Source organism: Lontra canadensis, unplaced genomic scaffold (genome assembly GCF_010015895.1).
Source record: "Lontra canadensis isolate GAN:19392208 unplaced genomic scaffold, GSC_riverotter_1.0 scaffold41, whole genome shotgun sequence".
Taxonomy (NCBI): Eukaryota; Metazoa; Chordata; class Mammalia; order Carnivora; family Mustelidae; genus Lontra; species Lontra canadensis.
The window spans coordinates 2,347,382-2,365,377 of record NW_022631035.1 but is presented as its reverse complement, the minus strand read 5'-3'; the positions used below and the strand labels follow the sequence as shown (position 1 = coordinate 2,365,377).

At 58.3% G+C, this 17,996-nt stretch overlaps 1 protein-coding gene across 3 annotated transcripts in view; it reads right to left on the bottom strand.

The window, feature by feature from the left end:
• Window positions 1–770: 770 nt before the first annotated feature.
• Window positions 771–17,996, bottom strand: part of TBC1D16 (TBC1 domain family member 16) — a 68,360-nt gene continuing 51,134 nt past the window's right edge. Inside the window, exons 4-12 of one of the 3 annotated variants that reach the window (XM_032870441.1) lie at window positions 10,854–11,015; window positions 9,748–9,895; window positions 8,623–8,790; window positions 8,018–8,166; window positions 7,383–7,517; window positions 6,260–6,446; window positions 4,405–4,584; window positions 1,797–1,943; window positions 771–1,111 (exon numbers count right to left, since the gene is read on the bottom strand). In XM_032870441.1, coding sequence (XP_032726332.1) covers window positions 863–1,111; window positions 1,797–1,943; window positions 4,405–4,584; window positions 6,260–6,446; window positions 7,383–7,517; window positions 8,018–8,166; window positions 8,623–8,790; window positions 9,748–9,895; window positions 10,854–11,015 — 1,525 coding nt within the window. In that variant the 3' untranslated portion in view covers window positions 771–862. The remainder of the gene's footprint in view (window positions 1,112–1,796; window positions 1,944–4,404; window positions 4,585–6,259; window positions 6,447–7,382; window positions 7,518–8,017; window positions 8,167–8,622; window positions 8,791–9,747; window positions 9,896–10,853; window positions 11,016–17,996) is intronic. The other 2 variants (XM_032870443.1, XM_032870442.1) reach the window with 2 other exon arrangements.

The window sequence follows — 17,996 nt, the reverse complement described above, 5'->3', positions numbered from 1 at the left end:
GAAGCAAAGATCCTTCCAGGCCTCTCGGATGCCTCGTCCCGGGCGCTCAGCCTCCCCCAGAGGGTGGGGATTTCGCCTGCGCGCCCAGGGCCCAACCCATGCGGCCCCCAGCTGGCGGCCGTGTTTGGTGAGGCTGATCTTGACGTCTGAGACCCTCGTGGAGAACCCACGCCCCCAGCGTGGGAGAAGGCCCAACCACCCCCAACAGCCCACGTCTCGGGCTCAGCGGCAGGAAGACTGCCTCACGTCCCAGGAGGATAAAATGTGTAAACAGACACGGAAGAGCCCCCAGCTTCTCGGACCCTCAGGCTGCTCCTACACTTGTCTATTCTGAAATCACTGGGTTTCTTCTTTTTTTCTTTTTCCAGACATCTTTGTATTAGCTTTGAAGCTGTGCGAAGCTGAGACTGGCCTGCTCAGGAAATGGGTCCTGATGAGGGGGCGCGTTCAGCTCACAAAGATGTCCCTGGGCTGGACGGGACCTTCTTCGGCTCTGCCTTCCTGTGCTGCTGGGTGAGCAGGCCCTCGGCTCCTTTCACACCGTCTGGCTGCACCGCCCAGTACAGACGGAGCTGGAGGAGTCCCTGAGGCACGCTGAGACCCGCCAAAGGCAGGCACCCCGAGAAGCCAGCCAGCCTGCCTCTCCAGGCAGAAGGACCGCACATTCTGGCCCTACTCTTCTGGGAGGTGGCTTTTCTCTGGCCTTATGTCGTTAATACAAAAAGGTTCCCTTCCTGTTGCCCCAAGTCTTTCCCCTTTCTTTTCCACCCTCCCCTGACCCCTCCACACCCATCCCCAACCCCTCCTCGGTGCCCAGGCCCTCTGGGGTCCCTCCACCTTCCTCCAGCGCAGGGAGCCCCGCCTATCTGCGGAAACCGAAGCCTTCCCGAGGCGTCTTCCGGCCCTTCTTGCCTTCTCTGGGGGGCTTGGGCGAGGGCGTCTCCACGGTGCCCCCGTAGGGACAGCTCTCTGAGCCCGGGTGGTGGCCCGTGCACTCCACGGCGGGCATGTAGCCGCTGTCCCACATGCCGGTCCCGCACAGCTTACACAGGTCATGCAGGCTGCAGGGGATGCGGGGCAGGAGGCGGAACTGGTACAGCAGGCTCCGGGCCTGCCAAGAGAGGACAGGGTGGGGGAGGGTGGGGCAGGCTCCCCAACGCCTTCCTCGGGAGGGGGAGTAGGGCGGCCCAGGGGCCCGTCTCAGTGGCCGTCCCTGCCCTTCCGTCTGCCCCCTCGGACTCAGCCCCTGGCTGGGACGCCCCAGCGCTCCGGCGGCCCCGTGGCGTCGCCTTTCGTCCTCCGCCTGGCCGCTTGCGCGGCCGTGGACAGCGCTGTGCCCACTTCCTACCCACGCGACCGCTGGCCTCTGTGTCGCTCCTGCCAGCCCCCGAAGACCACGATAGGGCTCCCACCTGGGCATCGCGGGTGGAGACCGGGAAGTGGGGAGTGGTCAGCAGCATCCCGGCCCCTCCACGGGGGACATGTGGCCGCCCTCCCCCAACGCTGCCTTCTCAAGCCGCCGGTTCTGGGCGGAGGGCGGTGCCCAAGGGCGGGAGGGTCTGTCAAGCCGGACAACGTGTTCCCTCCACGAGGCGGAGAACTCTGGTGTCCCCGCCTGGATGTGGACCAGCCCTGCGCCGGGAGCTCCCCAGACCCGGGCCCGCACGGGGCGGGGCCTGCGCTCAAGCCCCGCCCCCATACTGGGGGCTCGGCGTGTGGGCGGGGCTCTGAGGCCAGGGGGCGGGGCTGTGCAAGCCTGGTGGGTGGGGCCGCGTGAGGGAGGGGCGGGCACTCACCTTCCGGAGAACCAGCTCCCCGTTCATGTGCATGGCCAGGTTTCCGAAGTGCAGGAGCATCTGGTCGGTGGCCAGCTGCTGCTCAATGACGTCATCCCCGTAGATGGCCACGATGGCCACGCAGATGAAAAGGTGGAAGTAATCGGTCTGAGGGGGAGAAGGGCGCAGGTGGCGGCTGAGGGCAGAGCTGTGGGGTGAGCCCTCCGGGCCGAGCCCCGTTCCCTGTCTCCCCACCTGTGCTCCGGCCAAGGTCAATACTACACCACAGGCTCCTGTGACATGCAAAGGGGCGGCCGCTTGAGCTACCCCTGCCGCTGGGGTCCCCCCGGGGACACTCCCTCACGGGGCCAGGCGCGAGCTTCCTCGGAAGGCCCTGGCTCACCGGGAAGAAGCCTATTCACAAAAGGCCGAGAAGGGCTCGTGACCGTCCGCGCTGGGTCAGAATGCGGCCAGCGGGCTGTGGACGCGCCAGCGAGGAAGAACGTTCCAGCAGCCGCCCTCCGCTCAGCGCCCTCCTCCCTCCGGGCTGAACCATCCCACCCCTTGCCCCAGAGATGACCCCTAGGTTTGTTGCTAAGAAATGGAGACGACCCTAACGGAGAGGAGCGAGACAGCCCGGAGGGCCCCCACGGCGCGACCCGACGATCCTGCTGTCTTTCACTGTCTCCTCACGGACCCCACAGAGGACCCTGCCGCCCTCCCTGGAGACCACCTCACCCCAGGGCCCAGCAACGCCAGGCACCCGGCAGGACGCCGGTGCGCCCACACTTGACGGGGCACTTCCTGTGAGCTCCCCCGCCCGGATGCTGGGAGGGGGCCCCGGATGCAGGGAGGGGGCGCTGCCTCTGACTCTCGCGGGCCCCAAGGGCAGAGGAAGAGTAAGGAGCACCAGGAAGCCCGTGTTTAGTCTCCCAATGTCGGCCAGCCGGATGGAACAGAGAGGCCGGCCGGGCGGAGCCCACAATTCTGGCAGAGGTTGGAGTCAGCAGACGCCCCACACCCTGCCTGCCAGGGACAGACAGACCCCCAGGCTGCCCGGCCCCTTCCTTTGAACTAATCCGGAATGGATTTGTTCCTGCTTGGCTCCTCCGCTGGGCCACGGCAGGAGACAGCAGGATTCCGGGAAGGGGGGTGTGTGCTGCTCCTCGGAGAGACAAACGTGGGGAGGAAGGGGTGAGGCGTGTCCCACACAGGGCTGGGCAGCAGGACAGGACTAACTCCATTCCCAGGACAAGCCCGGGGCAGTCCAGCCCCCACAGACACAGGGCTCACTTCAGAAGAGCCCGCCACCGGCCCAGGGCACGTACTCCTGAGGAAGTAACCTATTCCCACTCCCAGCATTCAACCACCTTCCCCCCCCACCCCTGCACCACAATGTCATCAAGGTGTGGGGCCAACACGGTCCAGGGTCTGAGAGACATCAATTGATCGGTTCACGCAGAACTGTGGCCACTAGAGACGCCCAGAGGGGCCTCTCCCACGGTTTCCACTGGATTCCATGACACTTAGGGTGGAGATGAGCTCAGGGATGGAAAGCGCCAGGCCAAGTGGCTCCGGCGGCTGGGTGGCGTCCAGAGTCCACCTGTGACGGGAGCCTAAACAGGGTGTCCCCTGCTGCTGGACGAACGTCGGTGGAGCCTTGCAAAGCAGACACGATGCAAAAAAACCACACGTGGCCCAGCGTTTGGGCCCATCCGTGCTGTGCTTCCCCCGATGAATGCGGAGCGCCCGGCTCCCTCATTCAGGCGGGGTGCAGGGTGGGGGGGGGCGCAGGGAGCGCGGGCGGGGTCGGAGACGGCTTGGGGCACCAGCACGGCTGGGACTCGCTGCTCTCAGAGACGCTCCTCCAGCGATGCCAGTGAGAGCGGAGTGGGCCGGCTCACAAGTCTGCGGCTGGCCGGGCTTCCCATCTGCCCGCGAGGCTTCTCTAACGGAAGCTCCTGGCTTCCACGGCAAGGACAGAGCTGGCCCTTGCAGAAAGGATCCTGGCCACCTCCCAGATGCGTCGGTACAGTTTTTTTCTTTCTTTAAAGGCTGATGGATTCAAAGAGACTTGCCCATCTTTGAACACAGCCAGCTTGTTGCTCATTTGGGTGTTAAGGCCACGTGACAGGGCCGCACGCTGCTCTCGGGGGCTTTGCAGCTGAAATCTGGGGAAGGATGGTGGGTCCTGGGCGCTCCAGAGGAGCTGATGGGGACACAGGGTCTCGGGCTCTTTCCCTGAGCAGTTCCAGGCGTGCAGGGGGAAAAGGAGGGCCTGGCGGCCTGGGCTGCAGGGGGCCTGCTCACCCTCACAGATGTCTTTCGTACTGATTGGTTGTGGCAGCAGGAACTCGGCCACAGGACGCGGTAATGAGCACAGTCAGTGGGCAATTCGCATCCGTTTCAGTTACTTGGGAGGTGAGCTGTAGGCCTGAAACCAGCCCCAAGGGACAGGGGAAAAGGGGTGGGACTAGAAGGCAGTGAGCTGGTGCAGTGCTGGTGTGTGGTCTCTGCAGGCTGGGGTTGCGGGGGCAGGAACCCCAGAACCAGGGCACAGCTACCCAGAAGCTACCCTCCTTGCAGGGTGTGGCCAGAGACCAGGGCCCTGAGCCCCGGCCTGCCTCACCTGGTAGTGGGCCCAGCAGGCCTCCCAGATCCGCAGCGCCTCGGCCTCGGGGAACTCGCGCTTGAAGCACAGAAGCAGCCAGCGGTGGCAGAAGAGCATCTGCAGGCCGTCCTCGCCCAGCGACACCAGGTGCTGATAGAAGCGCGCGTGCGTCAGCCGCAGCAGCTCCCGCAGGTAGAGCTGGGGACAAGACCAGCACCGCTGAGCGCCCAGGCTCTGCCCAAGATGCCCCCTCCTCCCGAGGCCGTCCCACGGGCCCCCAGCCCGAGAAGCCCCCACCGCTGGCCCTGGGCCTCCCTTGGCTGCGTCCGCACCTGCCAAACGTTATTCTGCTGCGGGAACCCAACTCCCCACCCCGTCTTGGCTCGTTGATCCCTGATTTCGGCGGGATCAGCTTCCTGGGGAGCGTGCTGCCCCGCTGCGGACGGGCAGGCTCCCCAGGCCTCAGACACCCCACAGGGCTGTTTCTGCCGTCCCCTCCTCCCAGGAAGGCGAGCAGATCACGCGTGGAAACCCCCAACCACCTTCCCATCGCCAAGATCCACCATCCTCCAGAGCTGACTTCCAGCAGGGAGGGGGCATTTCTGAACCTGAGGGCACTTGTTTCGGGCATGTCAGGTCACCACCCAGGGTTGTGGGTGAGGGACAAGATCGAGGCTACTTGTGGCAATGCCCAGTTCGGGCTGCTGACTTCTGAACCCTGGAGGAGACCAATCTCTGGCCGCTAATGAGTCACAGGGCCGCATGCTGCCCCGTGACCATCAGGGGCCAATTGAGTCTGACCCCATAATTGCCTCCCCAGGTGCCGTGGAAACCTGTCATCACAGGCCTGATGCAGAGAGGGCAGCCGGGGGTCGGGCGTGTGTGGAGGACCTGGGCAGGGTTCCGTGACTCTCAGGCCCCTCCCACACCAGGAGCCCATCATTCTCCCTGGAGAGAGCCTCGAGGATCCTTTCTGACCTGCCAGTGTGAGCACCCTGCGGCCCACCCCAGGGTCCAGACCATGCATGTGGCTGGCCCCTCCCCTAGCCCACACGGCCGTCCCCTGGCCCTCCAAGCCACGCCTCCCGGATCCTGGCTCCCTGGTCCTCAGATCCCCTGCTGTGCTCGGCTCCCATTCACAGTCAGACCTCAGCTCCGCTCAGCTCCTTCCTCATCGCCCCGACATGGCCGGTCCCCAAAGCCCAGGACACACAGTATCACTGCCCTAGCCTGTGCTCGGCCAAGTCTGGGCACATCCCGCGTGCCGTGGAGTCTGCCGGATCTGCCTGCCTGACTTCCTGTCTCTGTCGGCTTCCCAGCCGGGGTTCCCTCTGGGACCACAGCCCAGTGCCGTCCACCCAGCACCCAGCTGGTGTTTGGAACACACAGGTGCTGCCTGGGGTGCCGGGTGAGGGCTCCTGGCCCCACCCTACCAGCTCTGCCTGTCCCCCCACCTCCCCAACCCTCAGAGCTGCTGGGTCTTTCCCGTGAGGTGAGGCTGTGAGGAAGGGGTGATCGGGCCGGGCACTGCAGGGGAGGCCTAGGGCCTGGGTTGGGGCGTGGCAACTGCCCAGGGGCCCTCAGGAGACCCTCCCAACCCTGCATCCTGTGTTGGACCCCTGCAGGGAGCAGCCCAGATGTCCCTGTGGCTTGGGACTGAGGAGGAGCGCGCGCTCCTCCCAGGGAGCTGGGTCTTCCCAGAGGCCCACGGCTAAGCCCCCAGGCTCCATTGGCAATGCCCACCCTGGCCTTTCTGCCTGCGGACCCACAGCGGCCACGACACACGCAGCCCCCAAGCTTTCTGGCGGCCAGGGCAGGAGGCGGCGTGCTCTCCCCACCCCGGCATGCTGTAACCCGCGTCCCCCAGCCTCACCAGCTGCTTCTCCATGTCCTCGTCCCGAGGGCTGCTGACAAAGATCGTGTTCTGCATCAGGCCCACAAAGCACCAGAAGGTGTCCGATTCGTCCAGGACCTCGGCCAGGATGGGCGCCACCAGGTCGGACATGCCCTGGAAGTAGCCGATGGCTGGGTTATACACGGCGTAGTTCAGCAGGATCCTCCTAGGGGCGCAGGGCAGAGAGCAGGCGGTCAGCGAGAGCGGGGTCTTGACATGGCCCGCCCTTGCTGCGCTCTGGGTGGCCTGTCGCCCAGGCTGGAGACCCAGGCTGCCAGGATAATCCCCCCTTCACCTCGATCTCAGGGCAAGGGAGGCAGCTCTGGGGACTGTCCTCAGAGCCTAGGGAAACGGAGGGGCCTATGGTAGCCTCTTGCCAGGCCCAGACCTCCAGAGCAGGGGAAAGAGGAACGTGGGTCTGATTTTTTTTTTTTTAAGATTTCATTTATTTATTTGACAGACAGAGATCACAAGTAGGCAGAGAGGCAGGCAGAGAGAGAGAGGAGGAGGCAAGTTCCCAGCTGAGCAGAGAGCCTGACGCGGGGCTCGATCCCAGGACACTGGGACCATGACCTGAGCTGAAGGCAGAGGCTTTAACCCACTGAGCCACCCAGGCGCCCCCGTGGGTCTGATTTTCTTAATGGTCGCTGCCCGCCTGTGACAAAGGGCAGGCTGGCAGGGACATTTTTACGCGCTGCTAATGTTGTGCAGTCATTCACCAGGCCCCAGAACGTCAGAGATGCCCACCTCGGGCTCTGTGTGGTTTCATCGCTGGGAGGCCCGGAGGGAGGCTCACCCAGGGCTGGTGGGAGCCAAGCAAGCCAGGCCTGGTGGAGGCCCAGGGGATGGGAGGCTTTGCCGGTCCCCTGGGGAGGGACTGGCCACACAACGTTGACTGATTTGCCGAAATAAAATAGCTCATGAACCTCTGCTTCTGGACCTGGAAGGCGGACCCCACCCCTGCTGCTAACCCGTTCCTTCGCAGGTGGCCAGCGGAGGGGGCCCGCAGGGTGAGGTGACTCAGAGTGGCAGGTAAGGAGGTGGAGGGGGGCGCAGGGCTGTCCTCCCAGCTGGGAGAAGCCCGCTGGCCAGGAAGGGGTACCTCATGCTCTCCACGTTTGGGTTGTCTTCGCCGCGGAAGAACTGGTTGCTCCGATCCGTCCGCACCACGTCCTTGTCCACGGTGAACTGCACGTCGCGCCAGAAGGCTCTGTGCTCTTCCGGGGTCATGGAGAGCCTGGCACGGAGGGCCTGGGGCTCAGCGAGCGGCATGTGCACGCTCTGGGCAGGGTCCACCCCGCCCACCCCTGCTCCTGATGGGGGCTGGGCTGCTGCCCCAGCAAACCCTCTGGCTCCCCACTAACTTGGGGGGGCACTGCTGGGGAGCGAAGCTGGCCACTGCCTGCCCGCCGGGGCTCAGCCAGGCCGGGAGAGACCTCAGCCATTGGCTGGTGGAGGGCACCCCCCGCCCTGCCGCTGGTGTTCTCAGCGGGGTGTCGCTGCCGAGCTCAGCCTGCTGGGACGAGCTCTCAGACCCCGACACGGAGCTCAGGAGAGCCACGGCCGAGCCCCAGGGGTAATGACGGCTCTTATCCAAGCCTATCAGCCCGTGCCTGGGACCCATCTTCCCAGGAAAGTCTGGGTCACGGAACATAATATCAATGCGGGATTGCACGCCAATCGCCTGGTTGGCTAACGCCCCCCGGGGCGGCTGGCCTTGTTGCGGGGGGGCCTTACCTCTTCTGCTGGATCTCAGCGTACTCCCGACGCTTCTGCGCCCGCAGTGCCTCCCTCTCCTGCGACGTGGACTCGTGGTTGTAATAACGCAGCAGGAAAGGCCAGACCTCCCCCCGGATTGACACATCAATACCGCCGAAGAAAATGGCCTGCAGGAAGCGGCAAAAGTTGGGGAGGGGCCAACACAGCACGGCTCAAAGCACCCCCCAATCCCTGGAGATTTGTGTTTTGGGGGCTTTGCTGGGCCTGGGTGACAACGGATGCCTTGATTCAGGTCGCTGTGATTTGCACATGTTTGGAGGAAAAGTGGCAGCCCTCCATTCCCATACAGGACACAGCCAGGCTCATTTCAATGTCAATGCCCACCCCGTGGGGCACTCCGATTAACGTGTTGTTCTCACGTCATGGCCTAATCCCGGTTTTGGAAGCGCCGCATTTTACCCCGAGCGGTTCTATGCAGCCGGACACCGGGTACCCCAAACCCGCTCCGGAGGGCTCCTTTTCAACACACGGAGCCTGGACTGCTTTACCGGCTGGGCGGGGCCCACACCGCGCCTCCCTGCCCGAGGGGGCCGGCCCCCAGGAGGCCCCCCGACCCCGCTCACCTTGCGCAGTTTGTACCCCTCCTCCACCTGGCCCAGCTCGTTCAGGTGCCGCAGCCAGGCCGCCACGTCCAGCCGCTTGTACATGCTCTCCTCGGGGTGCGTCTCAGAGGACGGCAGTTTGGGGCGGCGGATGGAGAACTGCATGCACGTCTTCTCGTCGGCGACCTGCTGGCCCGGACAGAAGCTCGGGGAGATAAGCACCCGGCAGGGGCAGGTCGCCGGAAGCCAGCCTGCTCTCCCCAGGATGGAAAAGCCCCTCTCTCTCCCCAGAAAGGACGGGACGCTCTCCCCACATACAAACCCCTAAACGGCAAGTGTAATTAGACGCAATTAAAATGAAAATACCCTCATCTTAACATCGGTTTCCCGGGTCGCTGGGCTCCTCCAGCGCCCTCCCACCGACCCACCCACCAGCCGACAGACCACGGCCCCCCTGGCCGCCACCCCCACTCTCCCCGCGACCCCCGGCTGGCCGCAAAAAACGGAATTAATGCCTCGTACGGCCCAACTTCCCTCTGCCGGGAGGGCCTGCAATAAATTACATGTGATTGGCCACAAACAAAGGGACCGCTGTTCCCCGAGCAGGGAGCCCGCCTGTCAGGTTGTCTCCACGGGCAGTCACGAATCCAGGGCAAAACTGCGGCTGACATTTAATTCAAAAATCAAAGGTTGCTCGATGTAGGGGGAAAGCAAGCCACACTACAGTAATAAGGGGAGCCAGCAGGAGGCTCGGTGGGAAGGAAGGGGAGCTCCAAGTCGGCCCCTTTCTAATAAGCACAGACGGTCTCTCGAACAGATAATTAAAGAGTTCTTATCACATTTGTATGTAGATTGAGCAGGAAGCCTTGTCAAAACACGGTTTCTCCAGCGCAGAGCACTGACTTCACAAGGAGCCCGCGTCCTGCTCTACCAGCACCCCCAGCGACTAGCCACCACCAGGGGCCCCCAGGGTCACGCCCCCCACCCAGAGAGGCTTCTGTGGGTGGGGGGAGCCCTGGACCCTCCCCCCCCCGCCGTGGGCTTGAAGGGCAAGGGGTGGGTCTGGCAGGGGTGTGTGGAGTCGGGGGTGGGGCCTCCCCATACCCCTCCCCCAGGCAGCGCCCTTGGCCTCCCCCACCCCGCTACCTGGTCCTTGAGGTGCGTCTCCGCGCAGTACTTCCAGCGCTGAAACACGTCGGACAGCTTGTCCAGGCCGCCGTGGTGGAAGTGGAAAACCTTGTACTGGCTCTCCCGGCTGGCGACCACCAGCTGGCCGCTGGTGCAGGCCTCATCGCTGCGCCGCCGCGCGGGGGGGAGGGGAACAGAGCAATGGATATGCGGACGCGGGGTTTTATTTCCCAGGATCATCAGAGGTCTCTTGTCACTGACCCCAGAGACAGGACACATGAAGGCCCCTGGAGTTTGGCCACTGACCGCGGGGGGCGGACAGCACGGCACCGCACAGAACCCACCACCACCACCCCCTTGGCTGAAGGAGGAAAATAACCCTGTCCTGGGGACTCCTGTCCTCGCTCCCTGGACAGCTGCCTGAGAGGCCTTGCATCCGACACCCCCCCATATGCTCCCTCCTCTCGGGGAGATCCAGGGGGGATGGCATTCGTGGAATCCGATTTTTTTGAACCCAGGTGGGATGGGCACTGAGAGAGCCTCCTCCATCCGTCTGGGCTGGACTCCTCTCACTCCGGGAGAATCATACGGGAAACTCACTGCACACCCAGCCCAACCTGGCCTGCCCTTCCATCAACGGGACCCTCCAGGGACACGCCTGCTTGGAGCAGGTCTTCCACTGGGGCTATTCCGTGGCTGGGCCACTGGGCTTTTCAGGAGAGAATGGATGCGGCCACGAGACAGGACACGATTGGTCCGCCCCCCATGAGAAAGGGGAGCCTCCCTCCGGAAAGCCACGGCCACATCCCGCACACACAGACTGAACTGCAGAGCCGGTCCGTGGGTGACTGGAAGCCGACCACAGCTGCTCTCTGTGCGGCCCGTCTGGCTGTTTCTCCAAGCCAGACTCTCAAGCCACAGCCGGCCACCGTCACCCTGAGGGCCGGTGGAAGAGTCTGGTAGCTGGCCCAACCCGGTTCCTGGGGGCGGGCATCCTGGGTTACCCCTGCCCTCCAGCCTAGGGATGTCGGGGAGGCCAACATTTGGGAAGACCCAAAGCCCTGCCTGCCAGGACCCCGGCACCACCAGCCGCCATCCCAGAAGCGGCCCACAGAGGCTCTCACCTGAAGAAGAGGCGGAGGGAGCGCATCTGCCCCAGGTCCACGCGGAACACGCCGCAGATCTGCTCCAGGGCGCAGGCCCTCTGCGGCTCGTCCCAGCGTGGGGTCTGCAGGAGGCCGGGGCCGTCTGGGAACCGCAGCTGGGCATCGGCACTGGAAGGGGAGCTGGTGGGGCAGGTCGCGGGGTGGCCACATGGTTCCCTGCCCATGCGGCCACAGGCACAGGGCAGGGAGGGTGTGGGGAGACACTCAACCTGGGCCCAGATGCGAACACACGCACAGAGGGGACCGGAGGCACCGTGCAGGTGGCGGGCCCTCCGCAGACGCCATGAGCCAAGGAATGAAGGAGGCCCGTTCCCGTGCGGAAGGGAAAGCGTGCTTGCAACCAAGGTGCACCCCACGTCAACCGAGGCGGTAAGCGGCCCTGATGGCAGACGAGGTCACTCTGACAAGCCCTCATTATGCGACCTGGGCAGGTCCCCAAGCCTCTTTGAGCCTTCATGTCCCTGGGTGCAAAGTGGGGATAATCCAAGGGCCTTGTGCAGGATCCGGGGCGGCAGAGCACCGGGCACCCTGCTGTCCTGTGACCGCATTAGACAGCAGGGGCCTTCCATGCAAGTCCTGTGAAGTTCCCACTTTCCCGAAAAAATTCTGGTTCTCTTTATGGTTCAGTAGGAGAACATGAGGGCTACTGATGCTCATAACACGAATAATGAACAGTTATTAAACATTTAGTCTGGGCCTGGCCCTCATGTTCATTTAGTACGTATAATCCTCACAATAATCCTTCGAAATGAGTCGTGTCATGACCCCCCCCCTTGTACAGAAGAGGAACTGAGGCCCAGAGAGGTTAAGCAGCTTGCCCAAGGTCACACATCTAGCAGGTGGAGCAGCTGGGATCTGAACCCAGCTCTGTGGCCCATGTCCTCATCAGCAGATGCATTGTCTCTGAGTTCCAAGTTCAGCAACACAACCCCACCTATTCTGTTTTATTTATTTATTTAAGATCTTTATTTATTTATTTGAGAGAGAGTGCGTGCCCTAGCAGGGGGAGGGGCAGAGGGAGAAGCAGACTCCCCGCCAAGCAGGGAGCCCCACGCAGGACTCAATCCCAGGACGCTGGGATCACGACTTGAGCCGAAGACAGACTTTTTTTTTTTTTTAAGATTTTATTTATTTATTTGACAGAGATCACAAGTAGGCAGAGAAGCAGGCAGAGAGAGAGGAGGAAGCAGGCTCCCCGCCGAGCAGAGAGCCTGATGTGGGGCTCGATCCCAGGACCCTGGGACCATGACCCGAGCTGAAGGCAGAGGCTTTAACCCACTGAGCCACCCAAGCGCCCCCGAAGACAGACATTTAACCAACTGAGCCACCCAGACGCCCTATTTTGTTGTTTGTTTGTTTTTTTAATTTAAAGTTCACAAACTTGTTCAAAACCCCAGTTGCAAAATATTCTCTTACATGGTTCAGCCCTACCATAGGTTAAATACCGTCTCTTGAGATTGGCCAGCAATACCTAGCAAACGCCCACGGAAATGCCAGCAGAGCAAAGCGCGCATCAGTTCCAGGCCCCAACCCCAGCATCCTCCAAAGATGTCACAGCGATTGCTTCATCCTGCTTCCCTGTTCTCGCCCAGAGCATAAGAGTGTCGGAGACGAGAAATCCCAGGGCACCTCTTCCCCCAGGAGGCACCCGGTCTCTCCTGGCAGTTCAAGCACAATCCCTCATAACTTGGAACTTCCTCAAAGATAAAGACCGGCTTTTTAGAACCTTTGCTGCTTCTAGAACAACAACGGTCCCGTGTAGGATGCTCTTCTTTCCTCCCTGTCTCAGGAAGTGGGCCGAGCCGGATCCTACCATTTCCGTGGGGGCGCTGGGGCTTTCCAAAGGGACAGATTCAGGTAGCTGGGTGGGTAGGGAGGTAGATGAGCTGATCCACTGTGGCCAGGGAGAAAACTCAGACCCAAAAAGGCTGAGGCAGTTGCCGCCTTCCAGAGTGGACCCTGACTGGGCTGCACTACACAGTCATTGTGTGCAAAACAAGGCCAGTCGCAGGCCTGAAGACAGCCCCCCACCACGCCACTCGTGCAGCATCTCATAATCTCCTTATTGAACAATGAGGCCCCAGCGGCTGGGAGATCGTGGGCTCCGCATGCTTCCCAGGCTGGCCGGCCCATCCCGGGCTCGCCTCCAAACCCGGCTGGAGGGAGGCCCCCAAAGAGGGGCATTCTTCCCAGCCCCCTCCCCTGGCCTCCCCACCACCACGCCACACCACGCAGCACCACCCTCCCAAACCTGTCCACCCTCCTGTACACGCTGCTGCGGCCGCTAACCCCGAGGGGCCCACCAGGCTTTCCAGAAAACAGAGCCAGGAAGGAGACTCAGTCTGGCAAGGGGGAGGTGTGTGAAAGACCCCCGCTCCACTGCCTGGCCGGGAGCACAGCCTCCCTGGAGGGGAGGGGCCAGTTTCAAACCAGGAAAGGGCCCCAGAGAGAGGGTCTGCCACACACCTTGCGGGGCCAGCTTGTCTCCAGGCAGAAGGCTGTTACACCCTTTCCCGGCTCCTCAGGGGGACATTATTTGCATTAATTCATTGATTGATCAATTAATTCAAGACACTGTGCTGGGGACCGACCACTGGGGTGCCATCGACTTTACCGTTTCAGCTGACTCAAAAGGGTTAGGATGAAGAGGAACCAGAACGGATTTTAGAGGTTTGGCTCTTTTAAAAATGTTAAAATCTGGCTCCAATGGCTCTTTGACCTTGAGACCCACACAATTTTGGCAGTTTCCTCCTCCCTGCTCAAGCTTTACTCTGAAAAGAGACCCTTCTGATATATACCCCAGTCACCTGCTGCCGTGTAACAAATGACTCCGGAACTCAGCAACTTAAAAGACAACCCCGTCTTCTTTGCTCCCAGTTCTGGCTGGGGGCGGGGGGGCTGAGTCGGGCGCTCTGCTGGGCGCTCAGGCAGCTGTAGCAGGTGCGCAGAGGTGGGGGGGCGCTGAAGGGGCCTCTGTCCACAAGTTCTGGGGCTGTCGGCGGCGCTTCTCACCCCTCGTGGCGCCTCGCCACCTGTCCCGGGGCTTCCTTACGTGGCAGCCGGCGAGGCGAGGCAGCAGGCGCGGGGCATCCTGCGGCCAGGTCTGGACTCGCCTACGTCACTTACACCGCGTCCCATTGGCCAAAGCAACCGGTGGGCGGGCCGGGGGGCGGGGACACGCGCAGAGAATCCGACCCTGCCCCTGTGTTCAGCCTTGACCTTGCGCGGGGGCTTTGCTTTTTTCGTTTCTCTTTCTGCATTTGGGTGAGATCCTCAGAAAACAACAAAAACTAAGAGATGCTACATTCCTTGGAGTTTGGCGCCTTCTGGCTCTATCTAGGACGCATTTTTAACGTGCATTTCGGGAGAGATTGCCTCAATCAGCCGTCCGCTTCATTTTCATGCACCACGCACAGTAATTTTATGAACAGCCCAAATTACACACGGCACAGTTGAATATTCTTAAAACCAAACTGTTCTCCACGTGCAAATAGATACAAAAAATACAAACTGTGCTGATTTCCATTTCCCTAGATCTTACTTCCTTACTGTTGTTTTCCTCCGGCTTCAAAGTTCACAGACATTCAGCTGGAGGGTTCAAGGACCGTGTGTTCTCTGCCAGGACCATGCTGGGAGCCGGAGACACAGACGCCACCAAGACAGTCATTCCCTCATGGCAGTGGGTCTTGGTGGGGAAACAGATGTCATGCTAGGTGACCCAGGTGGTCATACAGTCATGTGCTATACAGGCCCTACTCCATGGAGACCCAAGGCTTCCATCAACTTTGCTCGAGTTTGAACCTGTGGCGCCCAGGTGGTAGGGTATAGCGGATGGCAGCAGCGTGTGAGGGAGAGCAGACAGGTTTGGGAGGGTGGTGCTGCGTGATGTGGTGGTGGTGGTGGTGGAGAGGCCAGGGGAGGGGGCTGGGAAGAATGCCACCCTTTGAGGGCCCCTCATAATTTCCAAAACTTGGAAGCAAGCACACTGTCCTTCAGGAGGTGACTAAACAAGCAAACTTTAGCACATCCAGACAAGGGAATATTACTCAGCGCTAAAAAGAAACGAGCTACCGAGCCATGGAAAGACGTGGGGGAACCCTGAATGCATCTCACTAAGGGAAAGATGCCGGCCGGGAAATGCCACCGACTGTGTGAGTCCAACTACATGACATCCTGGAAAAAGCAGAACTACGGACGCGGTTAAAGGATCTGTGGTTGTCAGGAGTTCAGGTGGGAGGAGGAGAAACAAGCAGAGCCGGAGGGTTTTTAGGGAGTGAAATTACAGACAGCCCTTGAGCAACACAGGTTTGAACTACACGGGTCTACTTCACGCGGGTTTTTTCCCCCATGAATTCAGTCTCGTACTCTAAGTATATTTTCTCTTCCTTATGATTTTCTTAATAACATTTTTTCTCTAGCTTGCTTTCCTGCAAGACTACAGTACATAATACATATACAACATATGTGTTACTGGTTTTTTGTGATATTGGTAAAGCTTCTGATCAGCAGTAGGCTATTAGTAGTTAAGTTTTTGGAGAGTCAAACGTTATATGGGGATTCTTGAGTGTGTGGGGGGTTGGCACTCCTAACTGCCACATTGTTCAAAGGTCAAGTGTACTCTGCATGATGTTATAATGTTAGATATATGTCACTATACATTTGTTAAAACCCACCGCATGTGCACCAAGAGTGAGCTCTCATGTAGACTACGGACTCGGGGTGATAATGATTTGTTGATGTTGGTTTATCAGTTGTAACAAATGTACCCTCTGGGGTGGGATGCTGACAATGAGGGAGGCTATGCACGTGTCAAAGCAAGAGGTGTACAGGAGATCACTCTACTTCCTCTCAATTTTTGTATGAACCTAAAATTGCTCTAAAAAATAATATCCCTTAAAACAAAACAAAACAAAATAAGAAGAAGCCTAAGGAGGGGCACCTGGGTGGCTCAGTGGGTTGAAGCCTCTGCCTTCGGCTCAGGTCATGATCTCAGGGTCCTGGGATTGACCCGCATCGGGCTCTCTGCTCAGCGGGGAACCTGCTTCCTCCTCTCTCTCTGCCTGCTTCTCTGCCTACTTGTAATCTCTGTCTATCAAATAAATAAATAAAATCTTTAAAAAAGAAGAAGAAGCCTAAGGAGATACACACACACACACGACAAGGAGTCATAGTTTTAATAGGTAAAAATGTGTGTAAACTAAACCAAAACAAAAGAAAGTCCAACAGAAAAGTGGCAAAAGGACAAGAAAAAACAACTCACTAGAGAATAAATACAATAACCAATAAAATTTTCATGTGCAGGGTAATGAACTAAATGCAAATAAAAGAAGATACTATCTGGGGGGAGGTCGAGGTCCATGAAATTGGCAACAACCAAAAACTACAGAATATGGTGTAGGTAAGGTTTTGGGAAAACAGACACTCTTACACAGGCAGGGGTGGGGAGGTGCTGTATATGGGTCAAATTTCTCTTTCTGGCAATTTAGAAATAGGATGCTAAAGGCTTAAAAATGTTTATACATTTGACCCTTTACCTTCATCTGTAGATATTGATCCTAAGAAAACAACCAGAGACGCCCCCACAAAAAAAGAATACAGAAAAATCATTTGGCAAAAATCCAACACTTATTCATGACAAAAACCATCAGCAATGTAGGCATACAAGGGAACCTCCTCAAGTTGACAAAGGTCATCTAGGTACATTCTACAGTTGACATCATACTCGATGACTGGAGACTGGATTGCTTCCCCTGTTGCCAGGACAAGGTTAGCACGCCTGTTTTCATCACTTCTGTTCAGTATGGCACTGGGGGCTCTAGCCTCTGCCTAAGGCAAGAAAAGAAACTAAAGGTATGAAGATCAGAAAAGAAGAAGTAAAACTGTTTCTGTGTGCAATGACATAATTTTTTATGTGAAAAAAACCCCATGAAATTTACAAGACAACTAATAGAACTAAGAAGTGAATTTAGCAAGATTGCAGGATAAAAGGTTAATACAGACAAATTAATTGCATTCTAAAAAACTTAGCAACAGACAATTGGCAAATATAATAAATAAAAAATTCCATTTATGGCACCCCCTCCAAAAAAACCTCTATATAAAATACTTCAGAATAAGTCTAGCCAATGACATTTGATAACTCTACACTGAAAAACACAAATCTTGCTGAGAGAAATAAAGGAAATGTAAATAAATGGAAAGATATACCATGTCCATGGATTGAGACAGTTAATATTATTAAGCTGGTAATCTTAGCAAATCAATCTATTGATTCAACACAATCTCAATCAATATTCCAATCGGGTCCTTTGGCGGGGGAGGTAGAAATTGACAAACCGACTCTAAAATTCATATGGAAATGCAAAAGACTTAGAAAAACCAAAGTAATCACAAAAAAAAAGATGAAAGTTGAAGGATGTATCTGATTTTGAGGCTGATTATAAACCTATAGTAATCAAGGCAGTCTGGCACTGGTGAAAACAAGGACTTTCAGAGCAAGGCACAGAGTAGAGAGTCCAGAAATAGACATATAAGATCACTTGATTATGGACAAAATGCAATTCATGGAGAAAGGACAGTTCTTCCACAAATGGTGTTAGATCAGCTGGATAGCTGTCTGAAAAAATATTAACATCCCCCTCTTCCTTCATGTCACACACAAATATTAACTCAAAACGGGTCCCAGACCCAGATGTGATACCTAAATTTTTTTAAAAGATTTTATTTATTCATTTGACAATGAGAGACAGCAAGAGAGGGAGTACAAGCAGGGGAGGTGGGAGAGGGAGAGGGAGAAGCAGGCCTCCCACAAGCAGGGAGCCCAATGCAGGGCTCGATCCCAGGACCCCGGGATCATGACCCGAGCCGAAGGCAGACCCTTCACCAACTGAGCCTCCCAGGCACCCCAGTGATACCTAAAATTTAAAAACTGCCAGAAAAATCCATAAGAGATGACTTAGACACCTCAGAAGAGGCCAAGGTTTCTTAGAACACAAAAAGCAAAAGCCATCAAAGAAATACTAATAAACTGGAAAATTAAAAACTCTTTTCTTCAAAAATTCACCATTAAAGAAAAAAGAAATGCAAGCCACAGCCTGGGAG